General features: G+C 53.9%; 7 protein-coding genes across 7 annotated transcripts; 1 reads left to right on the plus strand and 6 right to left on the minus strand.

The window, feature by feature from the left end:
• Positions 1-543: 543 nt before the first annotated feature.
• Positions 544-8,335, minus strand: BO82DRAFT_434077 (reducing polyketide synthase sphB; the record flags this gene model as incomplete). Its single annotated transcript, XM_025640923.1, has 5 exons — positions 544-2,020; positions 2,102-2,514; positions 2,593-2,877; positions 2,968-8,214; positions 8,306-8,335. The coding sequence occupies 5 exons, from the start codon at positions 8,333-8,335 to the stop codon at positions 544-546; spliced, it is 7,452 nt and encodes a 2,483-aa protein (XP_025489766.1).
• A 1,335-nt stretch (positions 8,336-9,670) lies between these two features.
• BO82DRAFT_340183 (cytochrome P450) lies at positions 9,671-11,185 on the plus strand (the record flags this gene model as incomplete). Its single annotated transcript, XM_025633500.1, has 1 exon — positions 9,671-11,185. One exon carries the CDS (start codon positions 9,671-9,673, stop codon positions 11,183-11,185), a length of 1,515 nt encoding a protein of 504 aa, XP_025489767.1.
• Positions 11,186-11,985: 800 nt separating this feature from the next.
• Positions 11,986-12,798, minus strand: BO82DRAFT_404205 (uncharacterized protein; the record flags this gene model as incomplete). The annotated part of the gene is made up of 1 exon (XM_025639422.1): positions 11,986-12,798. The coding sequence occupies one exon, from the start codon at positions 12,796-12,798 to the stop codon at positions 11,986-11,988; it is 813 nt and encodes a 270-aa protein (XP_025489768.1).
• Positions 12,799-14,903: 2,105 nt separating this feature from the next.
• Positions 14,904-16,142, minus strand: BO82DRAFT_404206 (uncharacterized protein; the record flags this gene model as incomplete). The annotated part of the gene is made up of 2 exons (XM_025639423.1): positions 14,904-15,669; positions 15,796-16,142. 2 exons carry the CDS (start codon positions 16,140-16,142, stop codon positions 14,904-14,906), a joined length of 1,113 nt encoding a protein of 370 aa, XP_025489769.1.
• Positions 16,143-17,072: 930 nt separating this feature from the next.
• BO82DRAFT_404207 (uncharacterized protein) lies at positions 17,073-17,537 on the minus strand (the record flags this gene model as incomplete). The annotated part of the gene is made up of 1 exon (XM_025639424.1): positions 17,073-17,537. The coding sequence occupies one exon, from the start codon at positions 17,535-17,537 to the stop codon at positions 17,073-17,075; it is 465 nt and encodes a 154-aa protein (XP_025489770.1).
• Positions 17,538-18,213: 676 nt separating this feature from the next.
• Positions 18,214-19,138, minus strand: BO82DRAFT_356336 (uncharacterized protein). Its single transcript, XM_025635698.1, has 2 exons — positions 18,810-19,138; positions 18,214-18,748 (listed from the first exon to the last, which is right to left on the minus strand). The coding sequence occupies exons 1-2, from the start codon at positions 19,031-19,033 to the stop codon at positions 18,289-18,291; spliced, it is 684 nt and encodes a 227-aa protein (XP_025489771.1). The 5' UTR covers positions 19,034-19,138; the 3' UTR covers positions 18,214-18,288.
• Positions 19,139-20,319: 1,181 nt separating this feature from the next.
• On the minus strand, positions 20,320-21,380 carry BO82DRAFT_404209 (uncharacterized protein; the record flags this gene model as incomplete). Its single annotated transcript, XM_025639425.1, has 5 exons — positions 20,320-20,490; positions 20,725-21,000; positions 21,076-21,161; positions 21,230-21,298; positions 21,371-21,380. 5 exons carry the CDS (start codon positions 21,378-21,380, stop codon positions 20,320-20,322), a joined length of 612 nt encoding a protein of 203 aa, XP_025489772.1.
• Positions 21,381-22,628: the final 1,248 nt, after the last annotated feature.

The raw sequence follows: 22,628 nt of genomic DNA on the forward strand, positions 1-22,628 counted from the left end.
GTGATGTACGGATCATGGTTCGATGGGGGTTGGATGGTGGAAAAGTGGAAGCTCGATGTTTTTGATATAGTAGCTGCTGTCCGAAGCCCTGTCCCCTAACACGTGTCCAAGAGATTACTCGAAGCTCTTCTACACATCTCGCTATCTTTGCCCGTTCAAGAGTTTGTTCACTATGATGCTGTTATGTCCTATCTCTGGTTTCAGAGAGCAATATATAAGCCCTAATATGGCTCAGGAAGGTGTCTATGGTGGAGTGTACTGTGAGTAGCTTTAACAAGCAATCTCTCTCGCTCTCTCTTACATACACACACACACACAAAGAGAGAGAGAGAAGAGAAAAAGAAAGCCCTCAAGGAAGACATTACGACATCCAATCAGTCTCAGGGCATCAAAAGAGCGGTAGCTATGCTCCTAGCAGCAGGAACGAAGTCTACGCCCACAAGGCTGCATCTTAATCTGTGTACAGTCATATCAATACCTAGACCTCCGAAGCCCTTCTCATTCCTCCACCTCTCTCCACCCAGAAGAAAAAAAGCATCCAGCCTAACATCCCTGACCGCCGTGGTCACCATCATCACCACCCCCCCCAGCCCCTGAACCAATCCTCGCCCTCAACCCCTGCGCCGCATGCGCCCCAAGCGCCGCTAAATCCGCCGCCGCCATGATCTCCAGCACGCTGATCTCGATCCCCAGCGTCGCCTTCCACCAGGCCCGCAGCTCCACCGCCGCGAGGCTGTCGAACCCGAGATCCACCAGCGACCGCGCCAGATCGATCTCCGCCGCGTCCTGCACCGGCTTGAGCAGCAGGTCAAAGATCCACCGCGCAATCTCCGTGGCCAGGAAGGTTGTTGTTTCCGCCGCCTCCCACGTGATAGCGTCGGTGGTCGGGGACAAGCTCGACAGGAAGCGGCGGAGGGCTGCATCGCTGCTGTCGCTGACATCGCTCGCCAGGGTGCCGTCTGCTGCGTCGTGGTAGTCGTCTTCCCCGGCGGTGGGGTTGGTGTAGACGGCTAGTCTGCGGTCCACGAAGGAGGCACGGTTGCGGATGGCGTCCCGAAAATGTGGGGTGCGATGGAAGGCGGTGATGAGTTGTGCGGAGTTGACGTACTCCTGCGGATTCGGAATGGGAGGTGGAGGATGCGCCGGCCTCCCACGGTCCGAGATGGCGAGGGTGATGGCCTGGAAGAGGTCGCGGGGCGACATGACGGCGCCGTCGAGCCAGCGCGAGCGCTCCAGGATGGCCGGATTGAGGGCAACATGACCGATGCCCTCGACGGCGCCGATGTCGACAACGGCCGCGGGGAGCCGCTGCGCGTGCCGGTACTGCACGAACGCGTCCAGGAAGGTGTTGGCCGCGGCGTAGTTGGCCTGGCCCGGCATGCCGACGATGCCGCACATGGAGCCGAACAGCACAAAGAAATCCAGGTCGAGGGCGTGTCGGCGTGCCGCCTCATGCAGGTTCCACGTGCCGCTCACCTTGGGCGCGGTGGCGGCCTCCCACTCGGGCAGCGACATGCCCAGCAGCGAGGCGTCGCGGAGCACCATCGCGATGTTGAAGATCCCCCGCACGGGGGTGGCGGCGGTGCTGGCAATGGCAGCTTCGATGTCGTCGGGGTTGCAGACGCTTCCCTGTGTGACAGTGACTGAGCAGCCCTGGCTGCGGAGCTCTCGGAAGAGGTCCTCGTGCGGTCCCACCGTGCCGGCGCTACGAGACAGGAAGATAAGGTGTCGCGCGCCGTGGTGGACCATCCAGCGGGCCAGCTCACTGCCCAGGCCCCCGAGGCCGCCGGCGAGCAGATACGAGGCATCGCTGCGGAAGCTGGCGGTTCTTGCGGGGAGGGTCGGAGTGGGTGCCGCGACTTCGCGGGAGAACGAAAGCCCTAGCTGGTGCGGGTTGTGCTGCGGCTGACTTTGCACGAGCTTGAAACATTCTTCCGCTTTTCGAGCCGGGAATGTTTCCCTTGGTGTGAGCGGGCGGATCTTGCCTTGGGTGTAGAGGTCAACCACCTGATCTAGTAACCTGTCACGAGGGATAGAAGTTCAGCATCCACACGGTGTGTTTACGGGAGTATGTGTGGCAAGGTAGATGGTATCCACAGACCTTTCGCCCTCTTTCGGTTGCAATTTCATGTAATGAAGCACATCGACCGCGACAATTGAAGCATTCGGCACCCAGAGCGTCGCAGGCAGTTGGCTGCAGCCATCGCTCGCGAGGATGACAAGCTTCCCACACGTTGCGAGACATGCGCATGCGGCTGCACACAACTCACTCGACAACGGAGATGCGTGGAGCACCAAATCCACCCCTCGGCCGTGGGTAGCATCTTTGATCGCTTGCACGAATGAACCGCTGTGCAAGTCGAAGATCCTTTCCCGTGAGATGGCGTACTCCTTCGCCAGGTATTGCGCCTGCTCGTCATCGGTGATAGTTATGAACGTCTTAGCACCGAGCATCTGGCTGATTTGAATCGCAGCCATCCCGGCAGCACTGGACGCGGAATGGATCAAAACAGTCTATTGACATGCATGTCAATTCAAAGTTTGGTCTAACTGTGTCCTGCTGTCAATTTGTGGGTGAGAAGAGTAACTTACGTGCGTCTCATTCAGTTGTCCCACCTGGATCAGGGAGTATATCGCCGTGGCGAAGGCCCACGGAAGGGTGCTGGCATTGTCCAGAGACAGATCGTCGGGGATCCTTGCACAGCTGCTGCGTGGAGCAATGACTGACGTGGCCAGCGCTCCAGGCTCACACGCGACGACGCGATCACCAGGAGACAGGTCCCGGACCTGGGAGCCCACCTGTCGTACCACTCCGGCAGTATCACATCCAGGCGCGGCATTGGAAGCATTGGTAGCTCCGAGCGAATGGGCAGACCCCTTCAGCCATCAGTATTAGGTACAGGAGTCTCGAGTACAGAAGGCGAAAGGGGAGGGCTGTGAGAACATGGGATGATAACAAAAACTTACTAGAGACCTGACGCCGGCCGTATCAACGTCAATTTCAACCTCGTCGGGTTCAAGCACGGGCGGGTGTGATTGAGCGACCCAATCCCACGTCTCCGGATCAAGCACCAGCCTCGAGCAGCGAATATCGGAATCTACTTGCCCAGATCTCCTTATCTCCTCATCCAGGGAGAAAGGAAGCAAGCGCCCGACATAAACCGAGCCCTGGTGGATGACATATTCCATCTCGCGCAGACCCGGCCCCGCATGCGTCCGCGCCTGGAACTGGCGGAACACGTCGACCACCAGGCCGACACTCGCGAAGGAGATGGTATCCACCTCGCAGGTGGCGAGATCGAGGCCGAACTCCGCGCGGGAGGTGCGCGCCACGCCGATGGTGGTCGCGAACCGGGGGTCCCGGCATTCCATCTGGCTGCATCGCGTCACCCACAGAGCACCGGAGTGCGCCTGCTGCAGTTGACGCAGAAGCCCCTGGTAGGCGAGGAGCTCCGACTCGTTGATACCATGGAAGAACGGCTCGACCGTGTCGACCAGGACGATGACGTCCTGCGAGGCCGGCAGAGGTGCACCCATAGGTTGGATCTTGACCTCGTATCCGCGGGCGCGGAACTGCTTCTGCAGCATGATTGCCGTCTCGGTGGAATCGGCGTCGGCGAGTAGCACGGCTGCTCGATAACTATTTGTCACAGCCACGGGGTCGGTGACGCGGGGGCTGGCTAGCATATATGCCATGTTTTGCAAGGGGGGCGTGGTATCGAACGCGAGGTCATCCAGCCCGTTAAAGCCAGCGTCTCGCAGCTCCTGTTCCCATCTCATGGGGTCGACGTACGGCTCGTAAGCTCGGCCATCCTTCTCCCCGGCCCACCACCCCGGCAAGACGCCCGTCACGATATTGGCATACTTGGTTTCACCGCAGAGCTCTTCCAATAGGAGCCTTCCATCGGGGTGGAGGAGGCGCCGGACGTTGGCAAGCGTTTCGTGGAGACTGGGCGTAGCATGCAGAACGTTCGAGGCGATGATCAGGTCAAATGATTCCGGCTGAAACCCTTGGCTGATGGGATCCGACGTGATATCCAGGGTCTTGAAGATTATATTTGGATACTCGCTGAAGCGCCCCCGCGCGGCGGGGAAAAAGGCCGCTGAGATATCGGTGAACGTGTAGGTGGAGTAGAGTGTCTCCGGGAGGATCTGGGCTGTCGTTCCGCCTGTCCCGGCACCAATCTCAAGGATGCGCTGCCCCGGATGATGGTGGCCAAGAGTCCTGAACAGCGGACCGCGGTCGACCTGGTTCAGGTAATTGTACATCTCCAGCAGGGTGTCATCGCTCATCAACAGCTCCAGAGGATCGACCTGACCCTTGCACATGGAGACGATGTTGGTGACGACCTTGACCATAGCTTCAGCACAGGGTGCCGCCGACGTCGCCGCCGCTTCGCTTGCTGTCTCCGCCAAGACCCCGGGCTTGGACTTAATGCCGAGTCTTTGTTGCTGCTGTCGGAGCCAGTCATAATACTTCTGCAGATGCGGCGTGGTTGCGGTAGTCACCTGCTGGAGCTCGAGACAGGCGATGCTGTCTGCAATACATGCCTTCGTAAGCTGATCCAGGAGGATCGTACTATCCCTCAACCCTGGCGGAGACGAGACAAGATCAGAGAGAGAGAGGAAGGCAAACTCCTTTCGCCAATGAAGCCTTGTTCCCTTTCCAGAGCCACGCTTTTCTGGATGTTCAGTGCCCACAGGGCGTAGAAATGTATCGTCGAAGGACAAAGCCATCGAGCCATCGAGCGCAGTAGCCCAGCCTCTTGTGCTAACCACGCCTCTGCCCAGCGGTTGGGCCCATACCGTGCACTCCAGGCCCGTGGCGCAATCTGCGATGTTTACCTCTCCCAATTCCGTAGGAACCGGGAGCCGGTCGATCTCCCAGTCCAGCCCCTGATATCTGGCTGGGTAAACTGCCTGGAAACACGCATCCATCATCGTAGGGTGAATGGGATAGTAGACGGTCTCCGGCAGTGTTGACACCACCCGGGTAGAGGCTCGATGCTGGGAAGTCGAGCAGCGCAGCGACTCCACGCCCTGGAAGCTGGCCCCGTAATCGACCCCGGCTCGGCTCAGAGTCCGGTACCATCGGGCTGGATTCACCGAGCGAGCCGGGGGATCAGGATGAGAGTCGGGCTCTTGGAATCGAGAGAAACGAGCTCCGCGCTGCACTTGCCCAGCGCAGTGTTCCACCCACGACGTACCGTTGTGTGAACTTATGGTGAAGTCGTAGCGGTTCATAGAGGATTGCTGTCGCAGCGAGGTTATGATCTCCGTCGTATTGTATCGGTCCAACACCATGGCGTTACTGAGCCGTACATTCTGAATGCGGAATCCCTTGGCTTCAGTGTGATCAACCTGTCGCACAGCCTCTATTACCATGGCAAGATAGCCGGCAGCAGGGAAAACCGCATTCCCCGTCACCCGGTGGTCCTGAAGCCAGGGAACATGGGCATGGAACAGGACGTTGCGCCAGGTTGGCTGATCGTCTGTACTGTAGGTTACCCGGATACCGAGCAGTTCGTGCCTGGGGTACTTTGACCATTTCCAGTCTTTGATGCTTCGGGGCGCATAGATGGTGGCGGTGGGGTGATGCCAGGGATAGCTTGGAACATCTGAAAGAACCCTGGCGGTCCCGTCCGGATCGGTAAGTGCTTGATAGTCTAGAGGTTGACCCCGCGCAAAGAGCTCCCCGATAAGTGTGAGGAAAGTCTCATCACAGGGCTTGGTCCGGGACAGACATGATAGATATTGGTGATTCAGAGACGTTTGGTCGAGGATCTGACGAATCGGACCTGCTAGGGCTGAGTGTGGGCCAACCTCAAGGAAGAGAAGTGGTTGTGTAAGACTGTTAGTGATGGCTTGGAAGCCTTCGAGAAATCGAACTGGCGACTCCAAGTTTTGCTGCCAGTAATCGGATCCAAGTGTCTCTGAGGCTGGAAGTAACCGGCCTTTAACCGCCGAAGAAAAGGCCACTGACCTCCGCGGCACATCAAGAGTGTCCTTGCTCAAGTAACAGTCCATGAGAGACTTGTACCTTGCTCCCACCTGGGTCATATGTGGTGAGTGGTAGGCTGTGTCTACTCTGAGGCGTCTAACTAACACCCCAGGGTGGGAGGCTTGTATCTCTTTCATGGTCTCTTCCAGAGGAATCAGATCGCCGGAGATAGTCACACTCGCAGGCGAATTTTCGCAGGCAATGGCGACCTCAGGTCTCAAGAACGGTGAAATTTCTGCTGTCCCCATTCCCACCGCGCACATGACTCCCTCCGCATTCACCTCCTCGGATACAACACCACGATAGAAAGCACAAATCATCGCCTCGCGAGCAGTCATTCTGCCGGAAGCATAAGCCGCGGCTAACTCGCCGGAAGAATGACCTAACACTGCAACCGGGGAAACATTTAGCTCAACGAGGACATCTACCAACGCGACCTGGACGGCGGTACAGATGGGTTGGGAGTACGAAGCCTTGTGCAGGCTGCTGTCCTCCGGTAGCTTTTGGATCTCCTCCACGATCGACCATGGCGGAGCCTCTGGCAACTCATGGATGAATCGGTCCGACTGTTGTAAGGATTCTCGAAAGGAGCGGTTTGTCTGATAAAGCTGGTATCCCATGCCGGGCCATTGCGCCCCTTGCCCAGTAAACACGAAGACGACGTCCTGCGGCTGAGCTGGAGTGCGCGAGAAGACCGAAGTGCGAAGCGACCGGTCGTTCAAGACCATGGATACAGCTCGGAAAGGGAAATGAACCCGCCTCGCCGCCAGTGTATATGCAAGATCAGACAGGGACTCGGGATGGTTCGCCAGAAACTTGTGATTTTCCTGGATGAGGTCTGCCAGCGACTCTGGGGTGTTTGCCGAAAAGCATAGCAATGAAGGCCCCCGATCGTCGTGCTTGCATGGCGGATGCACTGGAGTAAGATATTCGGCCGACTCGAGAATAGTGTGGGCATTGACACCGCCGAGCCCGAAGCTATTGACGCCCGCTCGGAGAGCTCGATCTCGCGGCCAAGGGATTGGCTCTGTTGGCACCGTCAGCCCGCCCTCGCGGAACGGGATGTTTGGATTCGGGACGGTGAAACGAATGTTCGGTGGGATGGTGCGGTTCTCCAGAGCCAGGACCGCCTTGATAAAGGAAGTCAGACCGGATGCCCCCTCGGAATGTCCCACATTTGGCTTCACCGATCCGATGAAGATCTGGCCGTCGCCCATAGTGTCGGCAACCGCTCGCGCTTCGATGGGATCTCCCACGGAGGTCCCTGTCCCGTGGCACTCGACGTAGGGTGTCCGGGTTAGGTCGTCAATCCCCGCGACTCGATACGCCTGCCGGATCAGCCTTTGCTGGGCATCGGCACTGGGAACGGTGAATCCGGCAGATTTGCCATCAGCGTTGGTTGCAGTGCCCCTGATCACGGCGCGGATTGCATTGCGGTCGCGCACCGCCGCCGCCAAAGGCTTGAGGTACACTGCATTGATGGCCTCCCCGCGCCCATAGCCGTTGGCAGTGGCATCAAAGGACTTGCAGGCCCCATCTGCAGATAGTACCCCTCTGGCCGACATGATCCCAGTCATAGTAGGCGACAGGATAAATTGGGTGCCACCGACGATAGCGGCATCACACTCGCCGCGGGCCATTGCCGCGCACGCTTGGTCGAGCGCCACCAGCGCCGAGGAACAGGCCGTCCGCACGCTCATGCTTGGCCCGCGTAGGTCATATTCAAAGGAGATGCGGTTGGGGACGGCGAAGTCTCCGCCCACGGCGAGCGGATACTTGCCGTACATCTGGAGATCATGATAGAGGATCTCGGTCCAGTCGTCGCTGAAGGAGCCGACGTAGCAGCCGATATTCTTGCCGCGATAGTGGGCTTCGCCGGCACTGTCAAAGCACTCCTTTACCACTTCTAGGAGGTGACGCTGGTGAGGGTCGATGTATTCGAGCTCCGCTTTCGTAAAGCTGAAGAACGAGGTATCGAGGTCCCCGGGGTTGTGGTCTAGGTAGTATCCATACTCGGTGCTGATTAAGCCATCCTTGTCAACCCTGGAAAAGTGGCTGTCGATATTGTATCGAGATGGGGGAACGCGTGCGCGGGCGTCGCCATGGGCCATCAAGAAATCCCAGAACTGAGCTGGATTGCTGATGCCCCCGGGCAGCCTTAGAGCCATGCCACATACTGCGATAGGACGGAATGTTCCCGATAAGTGGTCATCCTAGCTTCTGTTAGCCATGATGTGCTTCCGTGCTCTTCCACTCTTCCTATCAACCTTCCTTCTTATGAGGGTGAAGGGGCCTTGCACGCACCGAGCTGGCTGGTCCGGATGTATCAGGCATTGTCTCTGATTGGGAATTCATGCAACCACTGGCTTCGGGTTGCTGGTCGCGATAGGGAATTGCCATATGGTACTTGTCTTCAAGAGATTCTTGCTCAGACAGCGGGCATCGCACAATGAAGAAGATAGTGTGGAACACTCCAGCTGCACCAGATGATTTAAGTACTGTAGCCCGCCGAGTGAAGGCATCCCAAGCACTCCGTCATGCTGAGGAGGAAGCGGGCCGAGGGCCACTGGGGAGCTGCACTGCCTGAGCCTACGAGCAGCGGCTTGAGCGGGTGTTAACCCCTCCATAGGCGAAGCATAGAGTTGCTGATGATCGCCACAATTGCCCTCCTAATCGAGGTTCAGCTAGCCCGATGGATGATCGTTTGTTTCTAGGTAGGAGGAGCAAGACGCAAAGTAGAGAGGCATCAGGTTGTGGTGGGACATATCAAGGCAGTCAGATGAGATGCAGAAGAAACAGGATAGGTGTGAATGTATCGTATTTGTATTACACTGTCCACCGTAAACTTTCTTAACAAAGAGCTAAACAAGGAGAAAAGAGACAAGAATGAGGTTAAAGTCCACTCAGACAGGGAAATAGGATGGGTATCATGATGACGAGAGGTGACCTGATGGGGATGGGGATGGGAATAAGAGCACGTGACGGAGTGATGGCAAGCCACGCAAACAAACCAAACAGGCGGGCTCTTCACCGCCTCTACTCCGGATTCTGCGGCTTTACTCCCTGCCTTGCTTTCAGCCTCCCTCTTTCCCCCGTTTTCTGTTGTTTGCATCGAATTTCTATCCTCTACCTTTCGAGCTTGACAATACGAATCTTCTGTCTTGATTGCGAAAATGGGTCGGCCCCGGTCCTCGAGACGCTACGTTAGGGTGCTCCACTGCTAGTGCGCCGGTGCGCAGCTGGTGAGGTGCATCAGAGTATACGGAGTCGGCATGTGGTTTTTTTTTTTTTTTTTACATACACGTTTCACCTTGCCTTTCTGCAAGGAAAGGATGGCCCAGAGCTAGTGCAGGAAGCATATACGAGAGTCCCCTATCATGCAGGTGATCGGCTACAAGGCCAATGCAACCGTCCCAGCAGATCTTATGTATGCTCATTGCGACGCGGCGCTTAGAGCGGGGGGCAAGCACCTCAAAGGCTAGATCGGCAGACCCCGCGAGTCAGTGATGATCTTTGATTCAAGAATGGCTCTGTAACGTAGAGGAGGCTTCTGTATTTAAAAGTTGACGTCTTGTTCTGAGACCAGAAGAATCAGACTCGACCTCTCATCAGTATTAGCCATATTTCCGACCATATACTGTATGACTGAACTACAAGTTGATCCCTGCAATGACGGTTCTACTCTTGCTTCTCCTTGCCATCATCTCGTTTGCGGCGTCTCGATGGTGGTGCTTTTTGCCCCGGCGACCTTTGCCCCCAGGTCCAAAGCCTTTGCCCATCTTTGGGAATATTTTGCAGCTCCGCCGCGAGGATCCTTTGGGAACACTCAGTGCGTGGACCAAAACCTTTGGTCCTATTGTGAGTCTCAAGGTTGGGGCGCGGACTGCTATCTTGCTCGGCGCGCGAACTAGCGTACGTGATCTCCTCGAACGAAGAGCAGCCCTGTACAGCAGTCGACCGCGATTGATCGCACTTGGCGGGAGTGGATTGGACGAACTCCTTTCAGTCTTCATGCCGTATGGCGATAGATGGCAAGCTGGCCATCGCATGCGATTACCTCTACTCAACGCGCAGGTCCCGAAGGCGTCCGTGACATTGCTGGACGCATCCACCACGCTTTGTATGCACGAGATAATTCAGGGGGGTGATATCCAAGACCATCTATCCATGGTCCCAGTTCGACTCTTCTTCTCCTTGCTCTATGGGGCAGACCTCGACTCCATGACGGTGGACCTGATCCGTGAGCAGAGGGCGAGATTCGAACGAGTCATACGAAGCTTTTCCCCGCTCAATGTATTTCTGGACCTGTTCCCGGTTTTCCAGTCCGTCCCCGGCATAATGTGGGTCTTGAGGCAGAAGAGTGCAGCCATGATGGATGAGTCTGCACGCGAGACCCGTGAAAGGGTCGAAGCGGCGCTGCAGCATCCATTTTGGAATTTCGCACAGGCGTTGCACGCGCGGCAGCCGACGCACATGGCCCAGAAAGACTTTTCCTTTTATTTGATGGAATTGGAGATGGCCAGTTCGATAACATTAACCTTCACGCTCTGCAATGTCGTCAAGATAATGCTCGCACACCCCGAGGAGATGCACCAGGTCCAGACCGAGATAGATGGTAGAATAGGAAGCAGCCGGCTTCCCACGTCAACCGACCTTCCGCACCTGCCCTATCTTCATGCCGTTATCAAGGAATGTGCCCGCTTACATCCAATGCTACCCTTGGGGTTTCTGCACGCCCCGACAGAGGATGACGTATACTGTGGGTTTCGGATCCCCCGTGACGCACTCATCATCCCATTCCAGTACGCCCTGAACACCGATGGCACCATCTATCACGATCCTATGAGGTTCCAGCCTCGGCGCTGGATCGAAAACTCCTCTCTTCCAGCGCCGGCTGGATTCGGCTTCGGCAAGAGGCTTTGTCCGGGCCAGCCATTCGTGTCGGATAGCGTTGCACTGACCGTGGCCAAGTTACTGTGGGGATTCACACTCCAGGACGGAGGCGACGCCAAGCCTCTCCTGCCCTTCAATGCCCTACTCATGCAGCAAGAGTCACTCGGGCATGTGCGGTATGCCTGCAGAAGTCTGACTCATCAATTGACGATTGAGCGAGAGGCGGCAAAAGCGAGTTTCAAAACTGGACCCGCTCTGGAAGAGATCTGCGCTATGCTGGCGCTGAAGTGATAGAAAGGCAATTTCGTGTATGGGGTGTGTAACCATACTCCCGACTGATGGATAGCAGGACAGATACGTGTGTGCATGGACACAGGTATCGAGGCATGTCTCGTGTGCGGAGCATGTCTGGCCACTTTGTTAGTTTTGTTGATCAGTGTGGTAATTTATGTTTAATATTATCCAATGCCTTTGCGTACTGGAGGTACTATACCGGTGTTACCCATAATCATAGACAGTGCTGTTAGAGCCGCTCAAATGCAGGCTGAGCACACAGTACTAGGTAGTGCTAGGTACTATATGAGTAGTTGCTTGGATTGGCGACATCTAGAGCCACCGATCTATTGTAGCAATCCTCGCAATGTGCACTTGCAGAAGTAATGTATTTTATGATAGCCACTTATATATGTGATAAGTCTCTACTTAACTAATATCCTAACAAAGGTGTGGGTGTCCGACAGCACAACTAGAATCTTAGGAAATCTATTAATTAGTACAGCAAGGGCTCAGTAGTTATGGTGTTTTGCAACAGTACAGTACAGTAGTACCCTGTACAATCTTGTACAGGTTTCATGAAAGCATTTCCCGAACAATCGTGATCTGTATAGGATCCATTCACCAGTCCCCATCTATGGATGTCCATAGAATTGGAGCGGTAAATACTGTATCCGGAGCATTCCGCGGAAAGGGTCCAGTCAGTAGCTCAGGTATTCTTGTGCTAGCTAAGCTGAACAGTACAGTACATGAATGCACCGACTCACAAATTGCCTTGCCTCGCCCAGTTCCCATCTACCGGCCTTACCAATCCAGCCCTAGAAAGTGCTCTGAGCGCCTTCAACAGTCATCAACCCCCCAGGCGGGATCTTTCCCGCCGCAATCCACAAGACGGGCAGATTAGTAGCAATCTGAACGGCGTAGGAGGCACTCGCCAGCCAGAAGCTGATGGCGCCGTTCCACGCAAAGGGGCCGGAATGCACAAAGTGGACGCCGAAGCCGCCGAACCAGCCCAGAGGGAGGACACAGTTGACCCAGGCTAGCCAGCGCGGCACGAGCGGAATCGGGCGGCGGTCCGAGAAAATGAGGGAGGTGATCAAGAAGTCCTGCACGTACATGACGGGGAGAAACAGCATGTAGAACAGCCAGCCCAGATCGCTGAGGAGCTGGATCAGGGCAGGGTCGCGGTCTGGGCGGAAGCTGATGGGCGCCAGGAAGATGCCGCAGAACATGAAGCACGCACCCACCACAACCCCCGCCGCCGCCTGCGTCATCACCATGACCGGATTCACCCCGGGGATACGGACTAAAATGTTGCTGACCCCGATCCCGTAGAATGGGTAGTTGGCCCCGGACAGGAGGGTAAGGACAACCCCCGCCCGGAAGCCGTCCTCGTGCGCCGCGTAGTGGCGGGCTAGCGCGGCGGGCTCCACGCTGGGGCTGATCGGGGGTAGGTTGTTGGACATCGGTAGCACTAGGACCAGGCAGATGAGGGAAACGGGCCAGCACAGGAGCTCTAGTCGGATTGAGGTGAGATTGTACAGGGGCAGGTGTTGGCCCCCAGGGAGGTCGGCGTCCTCGGGTGAGAGGGCTGGCGCCAAAGCCGGGGCCTTCTGACGCTTGTAGTTCATAGAGAACAAGATCTAGTAGGCGGTGCAATGCGGAGAGAGTAAATTCGACAGAGGAGCAGAAGGTGATGGCTGGCTAGGCTCCGACGTGCACTATGGGAAGTCTCAGAATCCTTCGTTTTGTCCTGGGGCACTGTCTTATACCCTCGACGTTTCGTCATGCATCCTCCTCACTCAATTTGGGACTTGATATCCGGGTCTCATCGAATGCATGTCCTACACATACATCTGGTTGGCATGGAAATCCACAGGCACCTCATGACACGTAACCTACCCCTCATACCTGCCGGCTTGAGAGTGTTCTCGATGTCAATGCCTGCGACAAGCGGCATGTGCGTGCATAATGTTCTGCTTGCTAGCTACTCGGCCAATCTTCGTCATGCTACATAAATGGCTCTGGCTGGTTTTATGATGCAATGATAACCCGGAGCACTCACTGGTCAAGGTGGATCAACCAGGACAGTCATCTGAGCAGATCTATCCCCTCTTGCCCTCGAAGAGGCTACTGTTAGCAGGCCATGTTGCTCCAGAGCTCAGTGCACGGTGATGCTCTTGGCGCAAAAGCTAGCTGCGGATGCAGCATCTAAAGTCCCCGCACCTTGAGTTCTATCTCCGGGTTGTGAAAGAGGGGAATCTTTGATTCGGTTCAGTAAAGAGTTATTATCAAGTACTGCGTCACCATGCGCGCATGAGGTACTGATACCATCGAGATCCAATCTCGGATCCGCGAGTAGAGGCATCCAGGGAACGTTGCATGTGGCAATGGCCCCTCTGTACTCTCGGGGGCTCTGGATATTTTACGACCCTTGAAGGTTTAACATGCAGCCATATACACCTATGACGTCTTATATCGACTGCTTTGCAAGGTTGAACTTTCATCTAGTACTATATGGGAACCCTTATCTTGGGATCAGCTATGCATCTTGGAAATACCCAAATCGGAGTCTACATACTGAAGTCACTAGTTCTGAGCAATGATCCATACTAAGCTTCTGACGATATTCATATCCTGTGTACGGGGAAGGTGATATGGGACAGGTACTATAGCAAAGCCTGCTTAGCTATTCCTTAGTGCTTCGACCGGCGAGTGTAGGAAACCGAGGCCACGGTTGGTCAATTCAGCCAGCTTCAGCAGCTGACATGGAGGTTATCGAGTGATAACGACCCGCCTCGTATGTCTGCAAGACGTGAATATCGACACGAGTCGAGGCGCCCATGGCGCGCCTCTCTATGCAGAACCCTAGTTGGCTACGTCAGTATGCAGCCCGCCACCCGCCTGCAGCTATGCATCATGCAAATGGGTATCGTTGGTTCTGTACTGTATCGTACTGTAACCGTAATGACCGCGAAGCATATCATGGGTCATCAAAAATCTCCGCAGCGATATACTACTGATGTGTGAATTCTTACGAGTCATAATCGCCTCACGGGGCCTGAAGGCACCTTCCAGCACCGCCCCAACACCCTTCCCGAAAGTTAATCCCCGACATCACGGCCAGACAACCCATGCAGAGTAGTAGGGCGACAAACTAGAAAAACAGATCTCGATCGGCGGTCGGCATGGCTAAGGGGCCCAAGCACCGGATGCAGATACTACATCCCTGCGGATCAGCAGGAATGTACCCTAACTGGCCGGGGAGATCGCGGGGCGGGGTCGATCCCGATGCAGCCAAGGAAGGCATGAATGCACAACAATCACACAAGTGCTGGCATCGATGCGACCAGGCCCTGTTTATTTCTATCGCTTGCACATCCTAGCCTTGCGGATTAAACTTGCAGACGAGTCCGACTCCCCAAGCAGTGGCTGTTTCGTGTGTATCAGGAATACATCAACCAATCAAAGGAGTAGATACGTATATATGTCCAGGTGAGTACTAGGTATACTCTACGTAAATGCTGCGATCGATCTTCGACCCAGTGTTTCCTTCCCGACCGCAAGAAAGAACAACGCCCCTCCCCGTCCGGGCAAGCTACGACGCTGTCCTCAACTCCTGCCCTCCTCAACCGTCATAACCGTGCATCGCTTTGCTCTCCTCACTCGCACCCCCTCGCCCTTCCCTTCACGAGAATCTTCAATTGAGGAAAAGCCCTTGGCCACCCTCATTTAATCAAACACTGAGGACATCATGCTTCCAAATAAGCAGCTGCACCGCAACCGCGTAAGGCCCCAGCACCACCATCCTCCAGGACAGCTTGAGCACCAATAGCGAGAGGGGCATCGAAGGAACAGCAGCAGCAGCAGCAGCAGCATGCAACTTACAAGTGCGCAGATACGCGACCGACGCCCATATGCAGACGGCACTCGCGCACAGCGCATTGCCCCACTTTGTGACGAAGTAGATGGGCTCGCGTGGGTGGGCGATGAGTTGCTCCGTGCGCGGCAGCGGGGGCACGAACATGGTCTGCAGCCGTGCTGAAGCAGACGCCTCCTCGCCCAGGCTGAGACACCAGAACATCGTCACCAGATGGGAGGCCGAGGCGGCGTAGAATGCCCACTGGTAGACCGAGCGGAGCTGTTGCTGTTGTTCCCGTGGGGCAGAGGGGGTGGGCCGCACGAGGATGCGGTTCCTGCGCTCTTGCGCGAGATACGCAGCACCCACGACCCAGAGGGGCCAGGTGTGGATTAGCATCGCCAGATGGACTTTCACCGTGTCGGGAGGGTTTTGCGATCCGGGAAGATGCATGAGGGCTACTGGGAGGACGAAGGTGAGGACTTTGAGAGGCACGAGGTAGTCGATTAGGGGCTTATTGCTGCGGACGGTATCCTCGGAATCCCCCGATAAAGTGCCGGGGGGTTGGAGGTGGAGGAGGCAGTAGAGCGGGGTGATCACATGCGGTCCAATCCACATATTGGCCAGGTGCCATTTGAGGGTACTGTCCCAGAGAGGTTACATGTTAGTGTTCCCAGTTTTGTTCTTGCTACCGACGCATGGTGAAAGAGGGAAGCAGGGGCATTTTGCGTTGATTATTGAAGGAACAAGTGGCAGGAGGCATCCATACTGGCGTAGAACCTGGGGCAATGACTTTTGCCGACAGGTCTCAAGGATCATCGCTGTCCAAATAGACCCCAGACCACAAAAGAGGTGGACGATTTGCAGCGTTCGCGGGGTCGGGGCCCCTGCACTGGTGGTGAGATGAGCGGTGCGATGAAAGGAGGTCAGCGTGTCAAGGCCTGGGATTCCCGTATACCGAGCGGCCGCATAGCCTTCAGAGAGGGCTAGCTGAAAGACCCGCTTCAACGCGCCAGAGAATATGATGGACAGCCAGACCCCTGTTCCAAGTAGAACATTCAGTTGCAGCGCAGGTCTGGCTGCGAGTAGCAATGAACGGGACGAGGAGCTAGTCATTGTAGCAGCTTTGGAGAGAACGGTGATGTCTTAGAGGTCTGCAAAGGAAAGAAGAGGGATGAGATGGAGGATGTAGTCTTTATAGTTTGCCATTCCTCTGAACGCTAGGCAGAGGGAATTCTGATGAGACATGCGGGGTAGGAGGTTAGTACGCTTTCAATGGTCTATTCTACTCAGATGCAACAAGGCAAAAGATGCGACCAATACAGAGCTCAGAGCTTACAGGCGCATGCAACTGCTGCGACATGATTGCGCGGCAGAGTCGGCAGGCCTCTCACAGCTCTGCGGATGGGTAGCGGTCACTGCACACGTAGGTCCCTTATACCCGGTTTCCAAAATATTGGGATTTGGCAAAAGTCGGGCAAGGTTATTTAGCCCGAAGCAATTGATACAAAACTGTATCAAATCTGTATGACTGGCGGGGTAATTCATGGCATGTAAAGAGCTGTATCTTCCCAGCCCCACATACTGAGCCCTAAAAAGATGGACGACTATTCAGATCCTATTCACAGCCAAGCCAGGCTTAGGACGGTGCGCACTGCCCCCAATAAGTCGTTTGCGAGTGGGCGTAAATAGCGTCATCAGTAGCTCTCCAAAAGATGCATGTTAGTAAACAATTGATGCCCAACTAGATGGCTATAGTTACAGTTGTCCGGCTATCACGCCGAAATACGAGTTCATTATTTACCCATTCGGAACGGTGCCCTTCAGATATCGATCGCAAAGATCATATGGTCTAAAATTAACTCAATTGAGTATAATAATCTTGAAAAGCTAGCATGTGAAGTCCAGCATCCACGAAAGGTCCAATAGCAAGGAGAGCAGAAGAAGCAACTCATCCTAATAGCAACTCATGCTTATCAAGGCTTGCACAACGTCAGGCCCAATCATTTTGGCCTGTCCGTGCAGTCAACCCACAACATCTTCAATCTACTCGTCATGAACACCTGGAAGCCAGATAACTGTCAGCGCCAGTTCAAGAGCGAAAAAGCTCGAGATCAAGAGATTCACCCACAGAATGTTCATCACCAGCAGGGACCACGGATTGAGCAGCCACGCTGCCAGTTCCGGATTCCCGATGAGCATCCCCACGTCAACAAGGGCGGTCAGCGCCCCAGTGATGTTCAAAGAAGTCGACATATGGTTGCCCAGCGCAGTATGTTGCTGAAGATGGTAGGCTCGGAGAACCAGCGGAAGCTGCTGGGTAGTCAGGTAGTTCGACCACAGTTGGTTCGAGGCGACACTCACGAGAAAGCTGCCGTAGATTAGCAAGAATCGCGGGCCATGGGGCGTGTCGCGGGCCCAGCGACGGAGTGGACCGGTGGAAAAGTACCAGCTGCAGTAGGAGATGCTGCATGACACAAAGAGAATGGCGAGGTCCTCGAGGCCCAGCATGGTGTCTGGTGGTGTTTTTGACAAGGGGTGTGGTGTGGGCATCTGAGGCTTGGACGAGGTCAGTGGAGCAGGCTTCAGCGCTGGGTATGACCAGTGTTGTGCTTGTCATGACCTGTTGAGGTTACTTTCACAGCATTTCAACACTGATGCATGGCAACATATATAGGCTTGCCGCTTGGAGATGAAGTATTCGCATGCAACTATTGACAGAAAGAAAAAGGAGCCGGAGAATATGGCTCTGAAATAAGATCAGAGAGTTAAAGTGGAGTATTTCTCTTCTTGCTTTGTGTAGTGTTTTCTTTTTGCCATATAAAGAAATACATATGTCTTTTAAGCTGAAGGACTTCGTTCGATCTAGATCAATATAGATAGGTGAGGAACTTAACCCGGAGTCTGTCATCTGTTCCTTTCTTCCCAATTATGCCTGTTTCTTTGTTCTTCTCTCCTATTCAATGAAATGTGCCACGCCATTTTGTAGAGAACCTGAACGTATTTCGCGTCATGGGAAGAGGGAAGCGGAATATTACCTAGCATAGCACAGCCTTCAGGCCGATACTTGCAACATTTTCCCACTTGCCCAATGAATGGTCGGACCCCTTCGAACCTGAGAGCTCTCAATGCCATGCTAATGAGCCTGATACAGCCCGCCCATTGTATTTGATTGATAGAATTCATATTGCCTAGACGATACTGATATTTGCGCTTTCACAAGCCACTGTGTGAGAAAACATGACATCTCCCGAGAGTCACCCTAACTGTGTCTGCTCGTGGACCGGAAACAGACGGAGAAAGCCTCCAGCTTGATGAATCCCTCTGTGGCCTGGATCCGCCCCAACAATTTCTCAAGTGACAAAGACTCCCTAAAGTCACTTTGTGCATCAACATCATTGAACCCAAACACGGATAGAAAGATTGATGCTCTCTGGTCTGCTGAGCCGCCCCTAACGGGCAAGTCCTTCTCCAGGCCCCATCCGTAACTGAGAGCTTCCATACCCGAGACCTTCTCAATCTCATTCCCTTCCCAGTCCTTGAGACGTGCAACGGCTGCGTCTGCTACGGTGGGCGACAGGTCCGAAGCAAAGTACGCCAAGACCACCTGGGTGACCGCGGACTGCAGGGCGACCGGCAGAGACGGCGTGGCGGTAATGTGCTTCGTGAACCCGCCACGAGCCAAGATTTTGGGCAACTCCTTGACGGCATCTTGGCCCAGTCTGTGGTGTTGTTGTCAGCTGGAGACGGGCGGTATGGAAAGAGGCTATACTGTCTACTTACGTTCGGGCGAAGGTTTCATGGGCTTCCAGCGAATCCCAGTCGAAGAATGCCCAGAGGTAGGACGGATCTTCCACCTCGATACCCCAGAATACGCGAAGTGGCCCCCCCGGCGCGGAGACCACGTAGTTGTACAGCTTGTTCAGGATCTGGCCCTCTGGAGTGTCTTCGTTTATGACTTCGAGTGCAGGCTTGACACGCATACAGCCGATTTCAGTGACCGACATAGTAAATCCTTCGGTGCTTCACACGAGGTGAAGTTTTCGAACGAGCGAGGATTCGAGGAAAGGTAGCAATCAACGCTCCGAGATGCAAAATACCTGCGTGAAAACAAGGCAGAGGGTCGCTGGCTGAATTTATAGAAATAGCAACTACGTATTTAAGAAGTTAGGCACCACCCATTCAACCTAACCCTGCATCAATACCGATGCACTTGGCAAGGCAACAAAATTACGACGTACGGCGCAAGATGATGTGAGAATGGTGCAAGGCGGACCGCGCTGGAGATTTTGCCTAAAGGTAATTCATCATTCACACGTAGTGTAGGTGAGGGTCCACGGCTGTCATTGAGACGATCAAGGCATCAGCTCGCAGGGGGTGCGAAATTAGCGCAAGTGCGTTGAGATCACATGTTACCCTTTATGGAGAGCTTAGTAATCTCAGAACTACCCCTGGGAGCTTGAGAATTATATAATATTGGCTTCTTTATATCGGTATATTGTCATCTTGGGCTCGAGCATGGTACTATTAAGATACTATCTTGTAGAAATTGTCTTTAATGATCAAGTTGTTGCGTCAAGATAGTTAAGTTTGGGAGTAGGGCTAACATAGTCATTATAACTAAATATTATAGCTTCACCTGTCGAGATGTCGAATGGATTCTAACTGACTTGAAAGACTTGTGGGTATAGCTCTATCTCCTTGCAAGTAATCCAAACCTCCTTCAAATTGGTAAGCCCCGCTCTTAGAAAGGATTTGTGCAACATATCTTCTGTTACAAGAAGCCCCCCATGACGAGAATACGGATTACGGAGGGGCTGCTCCTATATCTAACTGGCGTTGTCTCCTGTACAAGCCGAGATACATCGCGCGTATGTACTAAAGGGGACTAGTATCCACAAAGTCTGCTCATCCAAAACACCCGCCACAAGAGGCTATAAAAGACGGTGCGAAGTCTTCACTCAGGCATTGATCTTTGGACGGAGCAGAGAGGGGATATGCCCCGTTCGTATTCCCTCAGATAGCTGCCTAGTGACGCATCTATGCCGAAATAACCGAAGTAAGGTTCAGACGAACTCTCGACTGCGACACTCGACGGTCAGAGACGGAGATGGGCATAGCTTACAGCTCGTGGCACCCTTTATTCTGACGTCCATATAGGAAGGTTGGATATGTGTTGTGTTTCGTATTGTTAGACAACCGCAAGGAGGGATGCAAGATATGAGATCGTCGGGTCCAAGGACCGCGGGGGAGGGGAGTGTTTGCTTACTTCCTAAGACGCTCCATTTTCCAGCTATTGGAGAATCTGAGTAGCGTCCTGGATGGCGGCCTCGGGAGTAATGGTCATGGAGGAGATGGTCCCACCGAAAGTGTTGAGATCGGCCCCACGCATCCCTTCGAGATGCTCCCTGGCCTCCCCCATCGTTTCGAGATCTGCCTCCAATCCACTCTGTTTTCTCTCTTTCTGAGCAATTGTTTGCATGGTAGCTACGAGCTTTTACCTCGCCTGATCATCGATCAACTGTTGGAAAGAGGGGGGGAGGGAGCTCACCGCCAATCCGAACCATCAGGGCTGTGGTCGTACCAAGTTGCGCGCCGGCGATAATCAGTCCACCAATCTACCCATGAAACCCGGCCAGACTCTATGGCCAGACACCCTTTCATTGCCTCATGAAGGTCCCTTGAGGCTATCACTTACCGCGATAGCCGTCCCGTACGGAGGAAAAGCAGCAGCAAGCACTTCGATGATGGGCAACAGCCCCATGCCAACATGATTGAAAGCGCGGGCAGCAAGCTCCAACTGAGCTACTTTGCCATTCAGGTCGATCAAATCTCTCTTGATCTTTTCAACTTCGGCGGTCAGCTCGCCTTCCTTGCTCTTAGCCCAAGCAACAAAGCTGTCAATAAAAGTGGTCAAGTCGGAGGCGACGCCAGCCAGCCGCATGGTGATGCGAGAGTTCTCAGTAGTCAAAGACTGGGCGGTTAGGGAGAAGGAAGACATCAACGTCAACATCCATCTAGGACACCCCTCGTCCGGGGTCCTACTTACGCTGATAGTGCCTTGAATTCTGGTCTTGCGCTCGGCAATAGTCTTGGTCTCGTCGTGGCAGAACGGGATGTCCTGATTATCAAATTCTGAAAGCAAGGTACCCACTCAGCAAGCAGAGCAGAGCATGCAGTTCACAGCAGTGGTTACGACCTACTCCGTGCAAATTTATGCGTCTTTGTCGCAGAGTCCTGACTGTCGTCAATGACAGACTGGAACGACTCTTCTTCCCAGCAGTCAATCTTGGCATTTCACTGTAGTTTCCACATCTTGGCCTACTAGTACCGCCTAGGCGTACGCCCAGGCATGACAAGCCCGATCTAAAACAGGAAATGATTACAAGAGCAAAAGCAAAAACATACAACAGAAGGGATTCGCTGGTGGTCACCCACCCAACTACTAACCTCCCGGCGTGTGGCTTAAGTACGGCTGAGCGGACGGGAAGCCCTGTTTTCCACACCCTGTGGTCGTATGTGCATTACGTATACTCTTTAATACTATTGTGGTAAAAGATCAATTGTAGGTGTGCTTCATAAATGACTGGAGGAGTTATTACTTGAGTAAAGCGCACAAACAACTGATAGGAGCTGTCGCTGTCTAGCGGACTCCCAACAATTTCCGGCCAGCTACCTGAGGACTGGACTCGCTTGCAAGTAATCGGTCTCGTAAATGGCGCCCACTCAGCAGTCCTGAACATAGTCTTGGATAAAGTCACGTTGACTGTGAATGAAAGAATGACATCAACAATATCAACTAATTAGCTAGCGCAAAGGATGTTGCCTTTACTAGGAAAGAAGACTACCATATGTATGGTTGACTAATACATCTGGACAGATGCTCGTCCAGTATAGTGACCCATATTCCGGTGGTTTATCCTGTTCATCCTGACTCAGAGCACTAAGCATGTCTAAACCTATGCAATTTATTTAGCCCTTCTTACATCTAGTCTCTAATGATCAGAAAGAAGCAAATGTGTCATTGAAATCCAAGTCTGTATAACTCCAGACCTCCGCAAGGATGCAACTGCCACCCAAAACACAACCCAGTTGCAACCCAGTTTGACATTGGGGTTAAGTTCCTGTGGTCTTTAACCTCATCATCTGATTCTCGGTCCAGAAAGGATCATCCCAGGCCGAAGATCCAACAGTTGTTCTGAAACACGAGATGTATGCGCGTTACCGTAGCACAAAGATCTGGGATCACACGGCGACCTAACACGGGTGGAATAATCTAGAATAGCATCATGTTAGTATAACTCGCGAAAAAGAATTTACTTCCGAAGCACTAGCCATGAAATTTTTCTATTTTGACTCCGAGTCACAGGTGCGAATATAGTCAGCAGAACCTGAAACTCTCGTGATTGACTTCGTTGACGACTTACTCGTATTCCGCTTATAGACTTCAACCAGCATAGTCCGTAAAGGCTCCATTCACACTCATCGGGTGCTCAGCTAAGCTCGAGAAGAAGATGGATTTTTCTGGTAGAGATTGCGATTACTGTCCACTAGGAGAATTATGTCGAGGTCTGCCTTCGTCGGCGTGAAATTACATAGACA

The sequence above is a fragment of the Aspergillus uvarum genome (assembly GCF_003184745.1).
Source record: "Aspergillus uvarum CBS 121591 unplaced genomic scaffold BO82scaffold_45, whole genome shotgun sequence".
NCBI classification, from domain to species: Eukaryota; Fungi; Ascomycota; class Eurotiomycetes; order Eurotiales; family Aspergillaceae; genus Aspergillus; species Aspergillus uvarum.

Excerpts from the sequence above, each read along its gene's own strand:
- BO82DRAFT_356336 (XM_025635698.1), bottom strand. The coding sequence starts at position 19,033 with ATGTCGGTCACTGAAATCGGCTGTATGCGTGTCAAGCCTGCACTCGAA. Across the intron at positions 18,749-18,809 it reads CATGAAACCTTCGCCCGAAC|ACTGGGCCAAGATGCCGTCA; the intron begins GTAAGTAGACAG and ends ACAACACCACAG.